The sequence below is a fragment of the Macrobrachium rosenbergii genome, chromosome 37 (genome assembly GCF_040412425.1).
Source record: "Macrobrachium rosenbergii isolate ZJJX-2024 chromosome 37, ASM4041242v1, whole genome shotgun sequence".
NCBI classification, from domain to species: Eukaryota; Metazoa; Arthropoda; class Malacostraca; order Decapoda; family Palaemonidae; genus Macrobrachium; species Macrobrachium rosenbergii.
This window is the reverse complement of record NC_089777.1, coordinates 5719024-5741604: the sequence shown is the minus strand read 5'-3', so window position 1 is coordinate 5741604 and position 22581 is coordinate 5719024. Positions and strand designations below refer to the sequence as shown.

The 22581-nt window shown below is 44.1% G+C and overlaps 1 protein-coding gene across 1 annotated transcript in view; it reads left to right on the top strand.

The window, feature by feature from the left end:
• Positions 1-1308: 1308 nt before the first annotated feature.
• dos (daughter of sevenless) overlaps positions 1309-22581 on the top strand; it is a 37916-nt gene continuing 16643 nt past the window's right edge. The window contains exons 1-3 of the mRNA XM_067081349.1: positions 1309-1671; positions 3834-3959; positions 4531-6288. Of these exons, the coding sequence (XP_066937450.1) occupies positions 1594-1671; positions 3834-3959; positions 4531-6288 (1962 nt within the window). The 5' untranslated portion in view covers positions 1309-1593. The remainder of the gene's footprint in view (positions 1672-3833; positions 3960-4530; positions 6289-22581) is intronic.

Here is a 22581-nt window from a genome sequence, read left to right as displayed (position 1 = left end):
AGTCTGCTCCAATCTTTCTGCATTACCAGACCATATCATAACACTGTTTCATCCTTTCATTTATCGTAATATTTTTACACATTCTATCTATTTCCACATTTCTCACACTTCAGCTCTTCTTAAGCCACATGTATAACACGATAGCTAAACTCAACAAGCTATTTTTCCCTTCCGTCCACATTCAAAATTCAAACTTCACTTCCGTAAAGGAGAGATAACTCCACAGTCCCTCCCCATCTTTTCCTCGCACACTGCTGCATCTGTTGTTCCGAATGTTCTGTCTCAGTCTCATCTTGTATACCTACTTCTAAATACCTGTACAAATCAATTCTTTCTGCAACTCTATTTAACTAATTGCTTATTCCTCCTGATTTCCGTTTACCTTCTTAACCTTATTTCTGCTCACATTTACTTTCAACTTCCTCCTCTTGCAAACATTTTCAAATTCTTTCTGTGGTTTCTGCAATTTTTTTTCACTATTCCCAATAAGTAAATCATGTGCAAACATTAACTCTTCTACTTTCAGTTTACCCCCAATTTCTCATTCCATAACTTTGCACATGTGCTTAATTTACTCTTCCTGACTTGGCACATCACTGCGTACACAAAACCAACTTCCCTTGTCTCTGAAAAGCTTTACCAACAATCCAGCCACTCTCACTTCATTGCTGTATATTCGAAGTTAAGCTTTGGTTCCATCATTAACTCTCTCTCTCCTCTCTCTCTCTCTCTCTCTCTCTCTCTCTCTCTCTCTCTCTCTCTCTCTCTCTCTCTCTCTATATATATATATATATATATATATATATATATATATATATATATATATATATATATATATATATATTTATATTACACACACACACACACACACACACACATACATATATACACACATATATATATATATATATATATATATATATATATATATATATATATATAATTGTTACAGTAAGGCCTTTTTCCTAGTGTTCAATCAATCAATGGTTACTTCAAACTACATCATTTCGCTGGTCACAGCAGTGCCCGCTTTTTTCTTCTCTAGTATTCGATCAATTACTGGTTACTTCAATCTAGATAAATTAGCTGGTCACATTAATGCCTTTTTTCAGCAGTATTCGATCAATCGATGGGTTCTTCAAACCAAGGACCCTCTTGCTTGAAATTCAAACCAGAGCATTTTATCAGTCGTCGAAAGAAAGAAGCGCCACTTATCGCTTAGGGTTCTTGGGTTATTCAAACTAGATCACTTGTCTGGTTATAATAATTTAATTTTTATTCACTATTCGATCAATCAATCGGTGCCCCAAACCAACGACCTTCATGCTGGAAACCAGGTGTTTTACGAGTCGCCGAAAGAAAGAAGCGCCACTCAAGACTAGGAGACCCTGCAGCATGACCCTGCTGGGTGGAATCCGACGGTACTAGCAACAACTGGGACTGGGAGTGACGATGATGGCCATCGAGTGTTCGTCGTGATAGTGAATCGTAATAATAAGTGAGTGAGTGAGTGTGTGAGAGTAAGAGAGAGCGCTCGGCGGTCCCTCCATCAATCGCGGATACTATGCTGTGTGTGAATAGTAGCGGAAGGCGATGGTGCACGGCAGTATGGAGATCGTTCACGAGGGATTTCTGGAGAAGTCCCCTCCGCCGAAACGTCTTTGGAGGGCAGTAAGTGTCAAGTGAGAGAGAGAGAAAGGAGTGGGTATCTGTGGGCATGTCGTGTGGGTATCTGTTGTATTGGTGTGGGCACTGAACCGTGATTGCGTTCTTCCCCCTACCACGTACTTAAATACTCTCCGTGGGCGGAATGAAAAAAGTTCCAGAGGGGGTTTGTTAGGGAACGGCCCTTATCGAATGCCCCAAAGTGAGGTTCCTGATAAGGTCTTTCTAACTCCCGTGGGCTGCTCCCCTACCAAAATACTCTCCTTCGTGGGAGGAATAAGAAGTTCTGGACGGAGGTGTTAGGGTTTTTTAGTAAACGGTCTATATCAAATGTCCCAAAGTGAGGTTACTGATGAGGTCCTAACTACCGTGCCCCCCATACTCCCCTTGTGGGCGGAATACCCAGAGAAGTTCCAGTTGAGGGGGAGGTATTGCTAGGGAACGGCCCTTATCAAGTGCCCCAAAGTGAGATTCCTGATAAAGTCCTTCTAGCTTAACTCCCACGGCAGCCCCCCTCCCAGCCAAAAGTGAGGTTTCTGATAAGGTCCTTCTAACTCCCATGCCCCCTCCCCCCCTAAATACTCCCCTTGTGGGCAGAATACTCTGAGAAGTTCTAGGTGGGTGGGAAGTTTGTTAGGCCCTTATCGAATACCTTGGAGTGAGGTTCCTGATAAAGTCCTTCCAACACCTGTGGCCATCCCCTCCCTCTTCCCCCTCAGAATTTAATCACCCACTGAGGCATCTGTTCTGCAGTTGGTTGAAAATGCTGAGTTGCAGTTGGTTTTCTTCGCTGGAACTTATATTGCAGAGTGCAAAAAACCTTCTTCGAAAAGGTTAGGCTACATCCTGATGTCCTAGGCTAGGTTAGTGCCCTTGGTGAGAGTGATGAGATTTCTTTAGGGTTAGGTTTAGTTCTTTCCAGCAAAAGGAAGGGGAGAACTGAAGACTACTACCACTCCCCTGTGGTTTGATGACTTATCAGTTTACGCACAAATGGGGCTCCAGGTCCTTGGTTGGGATAAGCATAAAATTGTAAACAATAGACTCAGAATATCATAAATACAAACAAAATGGATAAATATAAGCAAAAAGCTGAACAAAAGGCGGTAAATATTACGGTTGCCGACTGGCAGGAGCCATTTTTACTGAAGGAAGACGTACAGCTTGATTTGTGTAAGCTAGTTTATTTGGAAAAAGTTTTTGCTAGGTGCTTCTAGATGGAGGAGTAGTGTAGATTTATGGAGGAATAGGTCATGTCGAGGCAGTTGCCTTTGATCGAACCAAACTTTGTATGCAGAGTTCAAATATTATTTAAAAACTATTCAAGCTAGTGATGTGATTAACTTATATATTATCCTAGTGAGCAAACCCTTGAAGTTTTCAGGCTACAATAACTAGCCTACTGGTATAACGATAATTTTTCCATCCTACATTTGCCTAGTTTGAGTATGTTTGAGTAAATAATATACTGTATAAGTTATGTTATGATATATTACCAGATTTGGCAAACCTTCATACAGGCTAACAGAGTATTTGCTTGAGAAATAATTTTTTTGGTAAATGTCAAGAAGGCTGCATGAATATATCCTTTTTTTTTTAATATAATTTTTTGGGCAAACATTATAGAAAACGGTGTAAATTATGCAGTACAGGTGAGATAAAATGAGAAAATTACAGAGATAATAAGAAATCTGCTGTCTTTCATTTGTTTGTATGCTAAGCTCTGATCGGTTGATACTTAGCATGGAGGAAGCTCCGCTGGACGCCATGTTTAGTACAGCCCCGTGATAGACAAAATACAGTGAATTAATTATTATCTCTGTACATTTCACAGATTAACTTGCCTGTACTACATTATAGACACCATTTTCTACATTATTTAGCCAAAAAATTTTATTAAAAAATATTTTGTTCATGACACCTGCCAGATATATATATAGCTGTATTTCTCCGAAATCCAGCTATATATATATCTGCCAGGTAAGTATGAACAAACTTTATTTTATCATTAAAATATCATATTTGTTCAACCCTCTCCTATATACCATTCTTCCTGATGTTTTCATAGGTGTTTCAAGTGATTCTGTGTTTAGCTACTCCCCGTCAGCATATAATAATTCATAAATTGTTGTTGGTGACATAAAATACATTTCTTGATTGTCTTTCAGAAGTGGCGAAGGCGATGGTTTGTCTTAAGGTCAGGGGAACTTCCAGGCCAATACTTTTTAGAATACTACACAGACAAAACTTGTCGCAAATTAAAGGGCAAAATTGACCTTGACCAATGTGATCAGGTGAGTCATTTCAGTTCCTATTCTATGTTGTTGAACTGAAAATATACTGTATTGATCTATGTCTTAGAAATTTTATAATGATGTATTTATGTGAGGTGAGAAGTCATGAATATTCATCATTTTTGTTTTTTCATATAAATTACAAACTCTGTAACTTTTATTTATTTCAAGTACGATAGATCCAATTGCTGAATCGGATTAAAAGCAAATGAAGCAATTAATAATACTCATGTTATTGTCATATTTGGGGGTACTATCCTGTCATCTTCCAAAATTTATTGCTTTACTAGGTTTTATCTTTTGTGATGTTTATTCAGTTTATTGATTAATTTCCATGGACCATATCTTTCTTGTATTTTATCATCATTGGCATTGACTTAATTATGTTTTATTGAAAATAATAAAAATTATTTATATTTTTGTCCATTTTTTAGTAAATGTTAATTTCCATTATGGGACAAGGAAGAGAGCTATCAATTAAGGTTGAAAATAATAAAAATTGTTTGTATTTTTGTCCACTTTTAAGTAAATGTTAATTTAAAAGATGTTTTCTCTTATTTTTTTCTTACAGGTAGATGCAGGTTTGACATTTGCAAATCGAAAATCAGAATACAAGTTTATGTTTGATATAAAGACACCCAAGAGGATCTACTATTTATGTGCAGAAACTGAACAAGAAATGAACAGATGGGTCGACTGTGTGTGTCAAGTATGTGGCCTCAAGGTGTATTCACAAGATGATGAATACCCTATTCCATCTCTGGAACATTTGCCTGCAGCGTCCAACCCACTTCCTGCTACACCTCCTGCACCCCTTCATGGCTTACCCTCAGATCATCATGTTCAGTTAGATTCTCCTCCTCTGTCTCCTTCATCCATATCTGGTCCATACATACCGATAAGTGAATGTATAACAGGAAAAAGAACACCAATAACGGGATCGAACTTCCCATTTACAGATGATCTTAATCTTCCATTGCATGGCTCAACTGAGAGCCATCGGTCCAGCATACCCAACGAAATGGCACCTGCTGCCCCTGTTTTATGCCCTGACAGTCAATTACCATCTTCAAGTTTGGCTCCAAATGCAAGTACAGGGGCTATACCTAGGGAGGCCTATGACATACAGAGGCAGTTTAGGCCTTCTGGAACGACTTCTGAAGATACACTAAGTGTGCAGTCTCCACTGGGGACAGAAGGCAGCAGTGTCTTTAGTGAAGACGAATGGGCTCTGACGCCACCTAAAGCCGAGGCAAAATTTTTCAGTGACAATTTGAGACCTGTTGGAGGAGTTAGTCATACACACAGGGATCCTCTTCCAAAGGATGGTCAGGGTGGTGCTGTTGGAGGTCCACCTGTAGTGAGTGGGGTTGCTACACTGCCCAGTGAAGTCAGAGGTCTCACATTATCAGATGACCAACAGCAGCAGCAGCAAGGTGCACCTCCGTGTATCGCTCCTCCCCGTCCACCAAAACCCCCTCATCTTACTGAAAATCCACAGCAGCTTTACCAAAATTTAGAAACAATTGTGAAAACTAATCTTGTACGTAGAAATAGCTCTAATGACAAAGTGAAGAATGGCACTGGAATTCATTTAGCTTCATATGATACTGCTATAGGTGTGTCAGACCCAGAACCCTCGCCTGCCTCAGTAAGCAGTTCTGTCCCTCCAACTCCAAGTGATTTGGTAGATGAGGCGCAGGTTTTGGTGGTAAGGTCACAGCAACATGCAGAGGCTATAAGTCCTCAAGCTGCTGAAAGATCAAAACAGAGAATCTGTCATAATAATTTCACTGCTGTCCCAGTTCAAAACCAGTTCTTTTCATATGATATGAGGGCCCATGACATTCATGATAAACAAGGGGAGTTTGATCCACGAATATCACCTGCTGGCCTTTATTCCAATATTCCCCAGGCTAACATTAGTCCAATTCATCCCCCAGCAATTGACAGGGGCTTGAAACCCAGGAAAGTTGCTGATGGTGGGAACCTGAGTTCGTCAGAGATGTCACCACCTCCCTCTGCTGGTGGGCCTTCTAAGGATACCTTAGGAGCTGTGGGTGGCTCACCATTACCACCAAGATCTGCACCCCCTGCTGTTGATAGAAATTTGAAACCAATGAAGATTCCTTCTGATCAACCAGTCATTAAAAATATTGTATTAGATCCTGCGCCTCTTCGTTATAAAAAACACGATCAGCGCATTAGGGCAGCACCTTCACCTACGCCAACTAGCTTGGGCAATGGGCGTGTCAACAACGAAAGTGGAGATGAACCAGAGAGAACTTCAAACCCAAGTAGTAGGAGAAACTCGACACAAGATGAACAGGTAAGATGTGTAAATTCTTTTTGTCCAGGGGTCTTTTTATTTTAATAGATAGATTTAAAAGAAAAGTCTTCAAAATGTTGAGGTAACCTGTTATTCCTTTACTAAGTAGCATAATCCTATCAACCAGTCTTTTTACATTCGGATTGTTTAACCCATAGAAATGCTGCCTCTGTATAAGTATGTGTTCCCAGGGAAAAGCAAAATCCTGCATTCTTGTGTGTATGTTGAGCAAACCTTTTTATTTTATATGTCTGTCTATTGGAAGGGTGTTGAATAGACTATCCAAAACTAATATACCATATATAATTGCGTAATACTTGACTTTGTGTAATATTCACCCTGTTTTTAGTTTAATACTTGACTATGTGTAATATTCACCCTGTTTTTAGTCCCAAAAAATCATGTTTTTATCATATACTAACTGTGAGTTCAATTCTGGAGTCAAGAACAAACCTTTTAATTAACCATTTGGGATTCCAGTTTGTTCCAAAACTCACCTTTGCCAAACCACACACCAACTGCTTATGGGCATAGTAATATTTGTTCATACGAGAACATAGCCTTCGTCTTGTGTATAGGAATATTTTGGTGACAGCTTGTTTGGCTATTAGGCTCATTAGCAAGGTAGGTAAGTTGCTGAGGAGTACCTAGCCACTCACCTGCCGTCAGAATTTCTCCTGTTTTTAAAACTGGCCATTGTTCTTCTTGTCTCTTGTTTGAACATCTGCAGTGTTGTCTCAGAAAATTCTTCTTCATGATTACTCTGAATCTTTTATTCCTCCTGAGCTATTATTTTTGCATTGATCTCTCTCGCTTGTCATTTGGTAGTGGAAATTACCAGTAATTCCCCAAATGTCTTTCTTGGGTGAGTTTTGACTCACTGGGTCAAACACCATTAGTAAGTTCTTGCTTGTTGGGAGGTGTTGGAAAGTGTTGTGACCGTTCCAGTTATATAAATACTGTATTTGTATCAATCTACAGTATTTCCTCCTTTAGGTATGCATTTTTGGAGTGGTTTGAGCCAGCTAAGCTTTTGCTACTGCTTATAAATTCTTTGCAAGCTCAGTTATCTGAAATATTTTTCTAAATCTTTAACCTTTAAACTATTTACAAAAGTGTCTTCCCGTATGCCAGCGGGGTTTGACAGTTAGCTTACAATTGCATTTTTCGACCATTTCGGTCGAGTCAAAGTTGACCAAAGGTTGAAATTTTGGCACTTATTGTGATTTATATGAAAATATTTAAAAATTTATAAAAGCTACAACCATGAGTTATTTTTTGTTGTATTGTACATGAAAGTGCGCACATTTTCATATATAAAGCTTTATGTAACGGCTAATAGAAAATGGTGCAAAAATTATGACAAAGTGACTAAAGAATTTCTGAGATTTTTAGCAGAGTTAGCGTGCGGCGACATAAGGAAAAAGTTTTTTCAAAAATTCACCATAAATCGAAATATTGTGCTAGAGACTTCTCGATTATTGCAAAATGAAGGTAAATGATTGAATATTACTAGAATGTAAGAGTTTTAGCTTACAATTGCATTTTTCGACCATTTCGGTCGAGTCAAAGTTGACCAAAGGTTGAAATTTTGGCACTTATCGTGATTTATGTGAAAATATTTCAAAACTGATAAAAGCTACAACCATCAGTTATTGTTTTGTTGCATTCTACATGAAATTGCACATATTTTCATATATAAAACTTTATGTAACAGCTAATAGAAAATGGTGCAAAAATTATGACAAAGTGACTAAAGAATTTCTGAGATTTTCAGCAGAGTTTGCGCGCGGACGTAAGGAAAAAGTTTTTTTCAAAAATTCACCATAAATCGAAATATTGTGCTAGAGACTTCTCGTTTGTTGCAAAATGAAGGTAAATGATTGAATATTACTATAATGTAAGAGTTTTAGCTTACAATTGCATTTTTCGACCATTTCGGTCGAGTCAAAGTTGACCGAAGGTTGAAAATTTGGCACTAATTGTGATTTATATGAAAATATTTCAAAACTGATAAAAGCTACAACCATGAATTATTTTTTGTTGTATTCTACATGAAATTGCGCACATTTTCATATATAAAACTTTATGTAACGGCTAATAGAAAATGGTGCAAAAATTACGACAAAGTGACTAAAGAATTTCTGAGATTTTCAGCAGAGTTAGCTTGCGCAGACGTAGGGAAAAAGTTTTTTTCAAAAAGTCACCTTAAATCGAAATATTGTGCTAGAGACTTCTTGTTTGTTGCAAAATGAAGGTAAATGATTGAATATTACTGGAATGTAAGAGTTTTAGCTTACAATTGCATTTTTCGACCATTTCTGTCGAGTCAAAGTTGACCGAAGGTTGAAAATTTGGCACTTAACGTGATTTATATGAAAATATGTCAAAATTGATAAAAGCTACAACCATGAATTATTTTTTGTTGTATTCTACATAAAATTGCGCACATTTTCATATATAAAACTTTATGTAACAGCTAATAGAAAACTGTGCAAAAAGCACGACAAAGTGACTAAAGAATTTCTGAGATTTTCAGCAGAGTTAGCGCGCGCGGATGTAAGGAAAATTTTTTTTTCAAAAATTCACCATAAATCGAAATATTGTGCTAGAGACTTCTTGTTTGTTGCAAAATAAAGGTAAATGATTGAATATTACTAGAATGTAAGAGTTTTAGCTTAAAATTACATTTTTTGACCATTTTGGTTGAGTCAAAGTTGACCGAAGGTTGAAATTTTGGCACTCATCGTGATTTATATGAAAATAGTTTAAAACTGATAAAATCTATAACCATGAGTTATTTTTTGTTGTATTCTACATGAAATTGCACACATTTTCATATATAAAACTTTATATAAATGCTAATAGAAAATGGTGCAAAAATTACGACAATGTGACTAAAGAATTTCTGAGATTTTCAGCAGAGTTAGCTGATGCTTTCTAGTGGGAGAAGAAAAATTCGCGCATGCGCAGCTGGGTCATGCTTGTAAACAAAAAACAGCGTGATTCGTGAACTCCCAGCATCCGTCAAGGCGCGTGATTTAAAATTTTTCACAAACTAGGCCTATAAGTATTTTTCCGCAAATATTTAAAAAAACTTTTTGTTGTCAACATATTTTACGTCCACTTGGCACCCGACAGATAATTTTTGTCGACGTAAAATACGTCCAGTCGGCGTTAAAGGGTTAATATTTATGAACTTAATTTTGCCTGAATTATATTTTGTGTAAGAGCAGTTTTTTGTTTCACCTCCTAGTGAAGTTACTGTAACTTCTTGTCCATTACTGTATACTTGAGGTAGTGTTATTTAGCAATTTATTAGCAAGTGTCCATTTAATTGCTTTTGAGTTTATTGCATCATGCTTCAACTTAGATGTCTTGGAACCCCTGGGATTTAGTGCCAGTCTTTCATGCCAGCATAAACACCTCCTTTGATTCTGCAGTGCCTGCATGGATCAATGTTGCTTATCAGGATATATTGCCAGGAGATGTTAACAATGATCTATGAGGAAAATGTTTTGCTTCCTGTGCACTGGAGATCTCTTCAGTCATATTTACCTGCAGGCATTATGTAAGGCTCTTTGCAGTCTCTCCGGCCCCTAGCTGCAACCCCTTTCATTCATGTTACCGTACCCCCGTTCCATATTCTCTTTCTTCCGTTTTACTGTCCACCATCCTAACAATTAATTCATAGTGCAACTGCGAGGTTTTCTTCCTGTTACACCTCTCAAATCTTTTTAATGTCAATTTCCGTTTCAACCCTGAATGACTTCATAGGTTCCAGCACTTGGCCTTTGGCCTAAATTCTATATTTTATTCTATTCAGTCATATTTACAAGCTTGGAAAAACCCAGCCATTGGGAAAATGTCCCAACTTCAGAAAGTTTAAGAGCATATTAATTTCTAAAATTCTGGGTGAGGACAGTTTCTTACTGCATTTTGCAGGATGAGTTGTATAAATTTGAGCTTCACAGTCCTCCTCCTGCCACCCCAAAAGGTTTTCTTTTCTTTGTGGGCTTCACACAGTGTTAAACACCCGTTAAGGGGGTGTGCCTATGCCATAAATACCCATTATAATGTATGTGAACATTGTGACCTTATAATTGAAGAGATTTACTTAAAATTTTTACCTCATCTTAGACTCCTGTAAGTTATAAATTTTATGGCTGAAAAAAACTGATGTCTTTTTTCATAAATAATTTACATAAAAAATTTGCATTAAAAAACATTTGTTCCTACACAAATACAAACCCTTGGTCCTTTACTTATATGGGGTTACTTTCGGCGAAGCTGAACTGGCCGCTAAAGACTTAACAAGGCAGTGTGGTAGTATAACTACTGGCCTGGTAGTTGGGTGGTTGCAGTGGGGGACCCACGCTACCACCCTCCTGGCGTCACGCATCCACTTTACTTTCCGGCCTTGTCTGATGCGGACGTGTTTTCCTGCTCTGCTCGGACATTCCTGGATGCTAAAGCTTCACCTTTTACATGGTTTGTTTGTTCCTGTTTTTTCTTTGTTGCTTGAGTATATCTGTGTGTGTTTGTAATTATGGATGAATTATTACAAACCCTTGACTTGGATGAGCCTGTACGCCGGGTATGTCCTGGTATGTGGCTCCTTCCAGTGTAGCGCGGACTCGGATCCTCACTCCCTTTGCTTAAAGTGTAGGAAAGGGAGCAAGGACCCTCCTGATTGTACTGTTGACGAACCTTGCAATGAGTGTAGACTATGGTACCCCGAGCAGTGGGATAGGTATTCTCAGAGGCCTAGGTACAAGCATAAGGAGACCAAGGCGTCGGAGGTGCTGTCTTCAGCACCTTTGACTCCGTTGGTTGCTAATCCTTCGCAGTCGTATCTAAGCCCCGAAGGCCTTCCCTTGCTGCCAATTCACAGTTCTGAGTCTGTCTCGCTGTCCCCTGTGTCTGCATCAGTCACAGAGGAGGCGAGATCGGTGGACCTAGGCTATACTCCTTTCAGTTCTCCTCACCCAAAGTCACAGATCCCTCAGTTAGGGCGGGGGGGCCCTACCTGTCTTTGTCTTCCACAGGGTTGGCATACACTCCAGGTTTGAGTCGGGCGTGGGAATCACTCGGGATGGTTGGCAGGCCTGATCTGCCATTGCCCCTCGCGCACATCAACACTGCTGCGCAGCCGGGAGTACTCCTCCCTCCCCCACTACCCCCACGGTTGACGCTCTCACTACCATTACCGTCACCGCTGTGCTGCCGGGGAGCGTGATGACCACCGTCGGAATGCACCATGCTTATAGTGTGGTCCCTACTCCAGCCATCTGTGTCAGCGGTGGCTGGGCCGGTCTGCTCGGTCACCCTGCCCCCGCCTGGCAACGCTCCCTCTCCTCCCACCACGCTTCCACTGTTGCCCATGCCTATCATGCAGATGTTCCATCCATCGTTGCCTGTGTCTGCCTCTGTGTGCCTACCACCACTATAAGTTCACGGCATGAGTCTCCTGCTGGTCATTGGACTCTTGTGCCATCTGCTGTTGCTGCCCCCGCCCCCGTTGACCCCTGGTCTGTCTTCGGTAGGCTAGTGGATGTTGTGTTATCGCTAATCAAGAAGAAGAAGCGCACATGCCAGCCGTCTACGTCTTCATCTTCCACTTCATCCTCGTCGTTGTCGTCCTCATCTTTGTCTTCGTTTGCCTCTTCAACCCCCTCTTCTAAGACCAGTTGGTCTAAGGGGAGGGTGGATCCTCCTACCCCCCCAAGAAGACTCGCTTTTCTAAGGGGGCACAGTCCTCCCCTTGGGGGAAGACTGCTGGGTCTCTCGCTGGGAAGGTTACCTCGTTACCCTCCTCAGACGGTTCAGGGGCTTCATCTTCTCGAACTAATTCTGTTTCAGCACCTGGTAAGCAAGCGTCACTGGAGGCATGGTCACCTAAGGGAGACCGTGCAGACTCGAGCTGCTCCTCTCCTGTAGCGAGCTCGGGCACGGAACAAGAGAAGGGGAAGAGCCTTCGGGCTTCTCCTCCCCTAAACCGTCATCCTTGTTCAAGTCGGGCAAAGGATTGTCGGGGAAGGTGTCCAAGGACGTCTCTGCTTCAAAGATGTCAGGAGGAACCAAGAAGAGGTCCCCGCAGCCTTCTTCGTCTGCTTCGGCATCGAAGAAGGCTGGAACACGCCCGGACGTTAGGGACAGCGGTCTCCAATCGGCAGTCCGTGCCCCTGCATTGGTCTCCTCTACATGCTCCAGTGTGGAGGATCGTCCAGCGTTGGAGCGTGGATCGGCTGTGAGGAGGCCGTCCCCTGATCGTCAAGACGGTCGCTCGCCCAGACGACTAAGTCTGTCTAGGCCCTCTCGCGACGCTCCACCACGGGTTGGAGATCGTGAGGGGTCCGTGGCTTCCACTGGTTATACCAGCGGATGCGACAGTAGTGTTCGCTCTGCCTCTCCCACCCCCTCAACTTCCTCAGGATTCTCCGGGAGGAAACGGGGTCGGTAGGATTGCTGGGGCTGAGGCCCTTGTGCAGTCAGCATCAGGGGCATCCAGTCCTTCCTCACTCCAACCAAGTGAGAGGTCGTATGCCTTTGTTGTAAGGGGCAGAGAAACGGGGTCTATCTCGGGCTCTCCTGCGGGAGGGGCCTTTCTGGAAGACCGTCTCTCGGAAGGTCCTCTTCCAAGAGATCCGGATACTCCAGAAATGCAGAGAGCATTTGTTGAGGTCGTTGCGCTGATACATCAGCACAACGGTCTGGAGGAACCACTTCCGACTCCCTTGGAAGAACGGTCATCCAGGTTGGAGGAGTTTTACGCTTCCAAGAAGGAGCTGAAACCCTCCCTTGGACTACCATGGTCTCCCTTGGTGGACAGCGTTCTCAAGCAGGTGAATGACTTGGTCTCCGGACCAGCGTCTTTGCTTCACTCGACTTGCTCCACCAAGCTGTTGCCTCCCCCTCTCCCAAGACAGAAGAAATACTATGTGCCCTTGGAGGGAGCACTGCTGCAGAAGGTAGTGGAACTGGGTCTAGCTCGTGTAGCTCCTGGTGCCACTTCAGCTCAGCTAACTGGGGAGCCTGCACTTCTCACGCAAGCTGAGCTGAATGCCTTGGAGGGGACAGCTCTGTCGGCTCTCCAGGCGATCTCCTGGCTCGACAACTGGGCCTTCATGTTGTCGAGGATCGCGTGTTCGTCTGGCTCTCAGAGCAAAGGCCCGACCTTCAGGAGTCTTTACCATTTCTTTTATAGCCCACCAGACGGCACCTGTGGGCAAACCTGGTGCTGAAGAGACGGGATGTGGTGTTGTCCTGAATCTACAGATCAGTGGGCGCTGAAGCTGCAGTCTCCCTGCGCAACGGACCAATTCTGGACACCACCTCCCTCTTCCCCAGAGAGGTGGATGCTGCGGTGGACAAGAGGAAGGCCGACGAGCTCGACCATCTTGTCCACCAGGCAGCGACGAAAGGTGTCGCGCAGCCTTCTCATCCTGCGGCCCGGATTGTGAGCCAGGCTAGCACCTCAGCCCCGAAGAAGTCTGGTGCTTCGACGGACGCTCGGGGAAAAGTCCAGACCTCTTCTTCCCCCACGGAAGGAACCGCAGGGTCCCTTTCGCCAACCTGTCCCCCCCAAGAGGAAAGGTAAGGCAAAGAAGAAGAGGGGAGGAGCTCACTAGGGATGGCAAGCCCCCTCAGATGCTGCCGTCGGTGCGGGGGTGCCTATCGTGCCACTGAGCAACTTGGCAGCGATACGGAACGGAGACCTGGGTAGTGAATGTCCTTTGGGAGGGATATTCTCTACCCTTTGAGTCACTGCCTCCCCTCACCGACACACCGGTCCAGTTCCCCTCTTACATTCAAGACCCCCAGAAGAGAGAGGCCCTACTTCAGGAGGTCGAAACTATGTTGAGCAAGGGAGCCATCGAAGTTGTTGAGGATCGATCTCTGGGCTTCTACAGCAGGATCTTTCTTGTGGAGAAAGCTTCCGGTGGGTGGAGGCCAGCAATTGACCTCTCCCCCCTGAATCGTTTCGTTTGCCAGACTCGGTTCAAGATGGAGACGGTGCGAACGGTACTGTCAGCCATCAGGGAGGACGATTTCATGCTGACGGTGGACTTGATGGACGTGTACTTCCAAGTACCGGTTCATCCATCCTCTCATCGGTACCTTCGCTTTGTCCTCAGTGGAGTGGTCTACCAATTCAGGGTACTGTGTTTCGGGCTGTCGACCGCTCCACAGGTGTTCACGCGAGTGTTCACCTTGGTGTCAGTTTGGGCCCATTCACACAGGATATGTCTTCTGAGGTATCTTGACGATTGGTTAGTCCTGGCAAGCTCGCGCTTGCAGTAGCTACAGGACAGAGATTGCCTCCTCAGGTTGTGTCGTGAACTAGGTATTGTGATCAACTTCGGGAAGTCGGATCTCATTCCCAAACAGAGGACTCAGTATCTGGGCATGCTGATTAGTACGGCAGCAGGCAGAGTCTTTCCCTAAAAGGCTCGCATCAGCACGTTCAGGAAGGCGGCAAGGCAGTTCCTGTCAAGGCAGGAACAGCCAGCTCAACAATGGCAGGTTGTGATTGGTCACCTGTCGTCATTGGAGAAGCTTGTACCGCACTGTCGGCTCCACCTTCGGTCTCTCCAGTGGAGACTGAGGGACTTCTGGGATTAATCTCGGGAGCCCCAGTTGGTTCTCGTACCCATCTCTCAGGAGGTGAGGAACGATCTTGGCTGGTGGTTGGACAACAGGAACCTCTGCATAGGGACACACCTGTCCTCATGGCCTCCGGACATGCTGCTCTTCACAGACGCATCGAAGGAGGGCTGGGGTGCACACCTGGAGGAGTTGCTGACTTCAGGCATGTGGGACCATCACGACAAGCACCTTCACATCAACGGCCTGGAGATGAAAGCAGCTTTCTTAGCCCTTCAGTGCTTCCAGGACCGTTTGATGGGACACTCGGTGGTGTTGATGAGCGACAACACGACTGTAGTGGCATACGTCAACAAGCCAGGGGGACTTGTCTCCCGTGCTCTCCGCGCATTGACGGTGCAGGTGCACGAGTGGGCGGTAGCCCACTCTGTGTAGCTGTCAGCCTGATACATCCCAGGCAAGAGGAACGTTCTGGTGGACACGCTCAGCCGTCGGGATCAGGTGGTGGGATCTGAGTGGTCCCTTCACCAGAGCGTGGCGGACAGGCTCTTTGACCTGTGGGGGCGTCCAGTAGTGGATCTGTTCGCCATCTGGTACAACAGGAAGCTTCTAACCTTCTTCTCCGTCGTACCGGACTCATGGGCAGCTGCAGAAGATGCCTTTCAACACTCGTGGGACAACCTCGAGGTGTATGCCTTTCCCCTGTTCTGTCTGATTCGTCCAGTTCTCAGTGGAGTCCTGGCATTGATGAATCTGCAAATGATCCTGGTGGCTCCCAAGTGTCCCAAGGCCGCTTGGTATCCAGATCTGCTGGCTCTGCTTTCCGAGGCACCAAGAGAGCTTCCCCTCTGGCACAACCACGGCAGCTGCATGTAGAATGGTACCATGAGGCTGTGGCCTCCCTGTCACTGCTCGCCTGGAGGTTATCCACCATCTCTTGTGAGCGAGAGGCTTTTCTCGCTGAGTAGCGACAGAGATGGCAGGATACCTCAGGAAGTCTTCTGCAGCAGTTTACCAGGGAAAGTGGGCCATCTTCTGTGGTTGGTGTCGTAGATGGGGTTACTCTCCGGTCGGAGTCACTCTTCAGCAGGTAACAGACTTTCTCGTCTATCTTTGTCGAGAGAAGCTCCTATCGGTTTCAGCGGTAAAGGGATACAGAGCTGCTTTAGCCCTGGTCCTGAAGTTGAAAGGCATCGATATCTCGTCCTCCCTGGAGATATTGTTGCTGATGAGGAGCTTCGAATGGTCTTGCCCTCCCAGGGAACTCAGGCCCCCGAGTTGGATGTGTCTCTCATTTTGTGGAGCCTGACTCTTGCCCCATATGAGCCACTGTGAGAAGCCACAGACAGAGATCTTACTCTTAAGACTGTCTTTTGCTTGCCCTAGCATCGGCGAAGAGGATTAGTGAACTACAGGGATTTTCTTTTGCAGTTAAACACTCAAGGGGGTGGGCATCGGTGATGCTCGAGTTCGTCCCGGAGTTTGTAGCGAAGACACAGAATCCAGCGGTCCCTGATGCTCGATTTGAGTCTTTCACGATCCCATCCCTGGGTGGCTGTTAGTAATGACCCTGTCGAGATGCTGCTCTGTCCTGTACGGGCGCTACGGCGCTATTTGAAGAGAACTCGGTGTCTCAGGCCTGAGCGTCGACGACTCTGTTAGCGCCGGGATCCCTAAGAAGGAGGTGTCCGAGAACATGATCTCCTGGCTTCGTGAGGTTATCAAGAAGGCGTATGCAGTAGCTGGAGAGGGTGACGCCAGCGCTCTACATCCATGCGCTCACAAAATCAGAGGGATTGCGCCTACTTTGGCATTCAAGAAGAACCTGTCAGTTCAGCAGGTACTGAGGGCAGGGGTGTGGTCACGCCAGACCACATTCACCTCTTTTTACCTCCGGGACGTTACCCATAGGTCCTTGGATACCTTCTCCTTGGGGCCAGTGGTGGCTGCTCAACAAGTTGTGTAACTTACCCAGCTCCTGTACAGGACAGTGTTGTGTCTCGTCTGTTGTACATGCATGATTGGGCGTGAAAGGTGAGTGACTGGCTCTCTCTTCCTTCCTGTCATACGACTTTTTCCTTCAGGCAGAGAGTTTGGGCCGTACAAGCTGAACCAGACGTCAGACGCAGGTGAGTTTCATGCCTTGAGTATCCTAATCGTTGTTGCCTTTCTGGTATACGTTAGATGTAATGTCCCCTCCTTCCCTTACAAGGCGGGGAAGGGGTTGCTTGCTAATTACCAAATCCATTCTTCATTTTGGTCCTTAGTCCCCGACATCCTCGGGTCACCTCTTCTGTGGCTGGGGAAGGTTCTCTCTGTCTTTCACCTTGCTGTGTGTTAGCTTACCTACTGTAACTTCGTCGCAGCAGGGGCGGTCTAGTAGGCTGCTTCGTGACACTTCAGTTCACATAACAATGATCACGGTCTGGTGGCTATGTCCTCCTGGCTCTTACCCCAGGAGAACACAAGGTGTGGTTGAACTTCCAGTCGTTCAGAGACCTACACTCAGATTCCTCCCACTAAATCATGAGTCCCCATATATAAGTAAAGGACCAAGGGTTTGTATTTGTGTAGGAACAAATCACATTTTTTAAAAGTAAAATGCATTTTTCATAACATACAACCCGAGGTCCTTTACTCAGGTTACCCACCTCAGCCTCCCCACAATCTGCCCTAGGCCAGAAAGTAAAGTGAATGCGTGACGCCGGGAGGGTTGTAGCGTGGGTCCCCAACTGCAACCACCCAACTACCTGGCCAGTAGTTATACTACCGCTCTGCCTTATTAAGTCTTTAGCGGCCAGTTCAGCTTCGCCGAAAGTAACCCCATATAAGTAAAGGACCTCGGGTTTGTATGTTAGGAAAAATGCATTTTACTTTTTAAAAATACAATTTTCATTTGCACTATTCATTTATATGCTGTATCTGTATATAGCATGTTAATTTATGTATATTGGTTATTTTACTCTAAAAATAAGTCAAGAAATACAAAAAATATGTAAATTATTTGGCATGGTCATTAGTGGTACAACTTTGATGTGTACAGAAAAAAAATTGAGAAAGTTACTCTGATCTTATATTTTCCTTGAGAGCATGTCTCACCAAAGAAAAGGGAGGCATTCTGGTGGGTAATGCAAGTATATAAATTATTTTCAATTATATGTAATAAGAAAATTACTTACAAATTTTGCAGCAGTCTGTCGCTCACAGGGTGATAAAAGCATTGAACAAAATTGTCTATAAAATGTTTTTGAGCAATAGTACTTGAGGATCCCCAAAGGGAGGTAATGCCATCAGCACACTTCATGTGGTGCACTGTAGGTAGTACTTAAGGTTCTTTGCAGTGTGCCTTCGGCCCCTAGCTGCAACCCCTTTCATTCCTTTTACTGTATGTCCATTCATATTCTCTTTCTTCCATCTTACTTTCCACCCTCTCCTAACAATTGATTCATAGTGCAACTGTGAGGTTTTCCTCTACCTGTTAGACCTTTCAAACCTTTTTCTGTCAATTTCCATTTCAGCGCTGAATGACCTCATAGGTCCCAGTGCTTGGCCTTTGGCCTAAATTCTCTTCTATTCTAACACTTGAGGATGTGCTTATTTAGACATCAAACAGTCCAGAACTGTCATTAACTCAATTTGGATAATTCCTTGAAATGCGAAGATTATTGTGCTTCTGAGGTTCTTTTGTTTTCTGGGCACACCACTGGTCTGATGCTAAAACATCTTTTAGTACTGACGCACTACTGAGTACCTCTGTCTCTCCTAAAAGACTAAAAATCCCTTGTTGCAGCAAATTACATTTTTATTCCACAAATATAAAGCTGGTAAAAATGTTGAAACATGTTAGTGATTTGTTACTATCTATAAAACCCATCATCATATTAGGTAAAGGGCAGTCATCTTGGAATACTGACTCTGAGAGTAACATTAAAAGCAGAATAACCAACTTTTGTTTTGTGTTCTTCATTTAATAGAAAATGTCACATGTCACATGGATACTATACATGTCTCTGATTGGTCACACTTGTTTGACCCATGCTTAGTGTATTTGAAGAATATATTATTCAGAAGATGAATCCCATCATATGGAACAAGCCCACCAAGGGGGCCATTGACTTTAAATTCAAGCTTCCAAAGAATATGGTGTCCATTAGGAAGAAGTAAGAGGAGGTAAAGGGAAATACAGAAAGAAGATATCTCAATTACACTTATTAAAAAAGAAACAATAAATTGATATAAATATATTAAAATGAGAGAAGAACAGTATTAGGATTGTAAGTAAGTATCCACATGACTTATATCAACACTGGTACCGAACATTTTTTGTGATTGTCCTATAATGAGGTGGCGAGTAAGAGGCAGAGTCAAAGTATATTCTAATTTATTGATACAAAATCTCTGACAGGTCAAGAACTCTTGCGAGCAGAAGAGTAGAATTCGACATTAGAAGAAAATGGAGGGGCGTTCATGTACAGTCATATGTGTTTTCTCACACCTTTAGAATGTTTAACAATTCTAACTACAAATTAGAAAGAGGTTTCAAATACACATGGTTAGAAAGTTTGTATTGCTTTACATACATTAGTAATTACAGTCCTGACAAGGACATGAAGTACCTTCTGAAAAATGCATAAAAGATTGCTTGAATCACAAGCGCTGGATCTGTGTTTCCTGAGAGTCTTGGTGCGTCATGCAGATTTTTGTTTTGAAGTGAGAATGGTCTGAGGGTCCCGGCAACAGCTCTGGACCTCACAGTACTCTTAACCCCACCCCCCTGAAAGTAAGCCTAGGTGGGTCGTAGTCTGGGATATAGGCTCATTTTAATCTGTCAGTGGAAACCCCAAGTTGATACGCTTTCTCTCTGCATTCTAGTATTTGGTGTGGTCCTGAGTAGGCTGGAGAGAGGTGGGGCTTGTATGCGTCTGTTCTTATGAACCCATACTTTGCTGTTTAAAGGTATTTGGGGACGTATTTTTTTCTTGCTACGTATGTTCTCTTCCCTAGTATGATGTTTTCTAATGCTCTACAAACATCTGGAAGAGTTGTGGGCTCTGTTGTGTCATGAAAAACATCTGCCGGTATTGTCAATGTTTGGCTGTAGCGTGCTTCTGCCAGTGATGCGTTGAATGCTGTGTGATGAGCTGTTCTTAATCCCAGCAAAACCCACGGTAATTCCTTTTTCCAACTCCCGCCTTGACGTCTAGCAGTGCAGCTGCTCCACCATGCCGTTCGCTTCTGGGTTGTACGCTGTTGTGTGAATGAGTTTTGTCCTGAGCCTGGCGGCGAGGGAGCTCCATAGAGTGCAGGTGAAGTTAGCTCCTCTGTCACTTATGTACTGCGGTACTCCATGCCTGCTGACCCAGTCTATTAGTGTTCCTGTTGATGATCTTGAAGAGATACCTGTACCCCTCAGAGGCGGGCAGGGATGCCATGATGTTGATGTGTTGTCTGGAATTCTCCTATCTCCGTATTTATTTGTGTGCCTTGTTATTTTTGATGTGTGGCATGGGAGGCATTCCCTTGCCCACTTTTTGATGTCTGCTTTCATTCTCCACCAGATGTACTGCTCTGACAAGGTTTGGGCAGTGGATCTACCTGATGGGTGGGACAGGTTGTGAGCAAGTTGAAGGCTTCCTTTCTCAACCCTAATGGTAGGTATGGGCGAGGGCGTCTGGTACTCATCTCGCAGGCGATGGTCATCTCTCTGTCGTTGATAGACGGGTTGCTCCATGTAAGGGTGGGGTTCTCCCGTCAAAGTTGCTGTAGGTCCACAGCATCCTTCTGAGCTGATGCTATTTTGGGATATGATATCCCGATCTGGACGGTGTTGATGTAGTTTTGGGAAAGGATGTCTGCCACATTGTTGGAAGAGCCCTTTAAGTATTTGATGGTGCAAGAATGTTCTGCTATCGATGATAGGTGACATTGTTGTTTTGCTGACCACCCATCTCCACTTTTGGTGAAGGCATATACCAACGGTTGGTGGTCTGTCTGCACCACGAATTGTTGTCCTTCCAGCATGTGTCGGAAGTGGCGGATGGCTCTATGGACTGCCAGTAACTCTTGGTTGAATGCGGAGTACTTTTGTTCTGCCAGCAATAACTTCTTGCTGAAGAATGCCTACGAGTGACGACCATCGTTTGTCTTGTTCGGGTACCGCACCCATCACTGTGCTACTCACGTCCGTCATTAGGGTGAGAGACCTATGGGGTAGGAAAGATTAGTGGCAACAGAGGTGATTGCTTTTTTAGCTAGTGTGAAGGCTTTACAGTATCATTCCTGTGAATTCTTGGACTGCTTTGATTGTTGTTGGTTTTGGGAAGTCGGTGATTGCTTGGACCTTCATTGGGAGGGGTTTTATACTGCTGGGGCTTATTTGGTGGTCCAGGAATTCCACTACTGGTTTTGCCTATTCGCATTTGTTTTTTTGGACTATAAATCTGTTTTGTTTAAGTATTTGCAGGACCTGCCGGATGTCTCACATGTCTTGTTTGATGTTGGGGCTGAATATCAGTATATCATTGACGTAGACGACGCAGAAAGGTAGGTTGCTCAGGGTTTCGTCCATCAGATGTTCGAAGGTCACACCTGAGTTCCGAAGGCTGAAGCAGCTGTAGTTGAAGGTGTATGTGCTGAAGGGGGTGATAATGGCTGCTTTTTCTGTCCTCCTTTGCAACCAGGACTTGGAAGTATCCCTTCAACAGGTCGATCTTTGTAAATATTTTGGCGCCCTTCGTCTTGTTGGATATGTCAACGATGTTCAGCAGTGGGTACCTGTCAGTCTCTGGTAGTCACCCCAGGGTCGCCATGTGCCATCAGGTTTTGGTACCATGTGTAGGGGAGATGCCCCGGGGCTGGAGGCTTTTTGGCATATTCCTGCCCGTTCCATGTCCTGGAAGGTTTGTTTGGCGTGGGTGAGTTTTTCTGGGGCCAAACATCTAAAACAGGCGTGCACTGGGGGACCTTCGTTGACTGTGGAGCTGGACCTGGTGCTTTGCAGGTTTGGTCAGGTCGTGCTGCAGGTCGTCCTTAAATATCTCCAGGAATTCCTGTAGGAGGCAACTTATCTTGTGCTGGAGTTGGTGTGAGTGGGGCTACGGGGGTGGGTTCATGTGATCAGCTGCTGTTTTGCTATGTCTACCAGCATTTCGTGGGCTTTTAGGAAGTCTGCTCCTAAAAGTGTGATTGATACGTCTGCTCTGACAAACATCCAGTTGTACTTCTTCAGCTGAACGACACTTTCATGGTCCTCTTCCCATATATTTTCAGCGGGGCTCCACTGGCATTGGACACCTGTAGGGTGCTGGGGGTTGGATTGAGGCGTTTGTGCAGGTTGGCTGGCAAAAATGATTTGAATGTGCCGGTGTCAACCAGAAACTCCGTATTTGATGTTACATTCACAATGAAAAAACACATTGTCTTTTTGCCTGTAGCTGGAAGAAAGACAGCGGAAAGCAGGTGTGGTGTCTCATACAGGGCAACCGGTCTGCTCACTGCTGATGTTTATTTTGTTGGGTCACTGCTGTGACCCTTTTGCATGTTTTTTGAGGTGCGGCAATCATTTTCACATTTTTGGGCTTCACTTCTGAACCTCCAGTGGTACAAACAAATGTCCTTGGGATGTTCCTCTGTTTTGGGGTTGTATTTTGGTTTATTTTTCCACCTGGAGCTCCGTTAGTGGTGTAT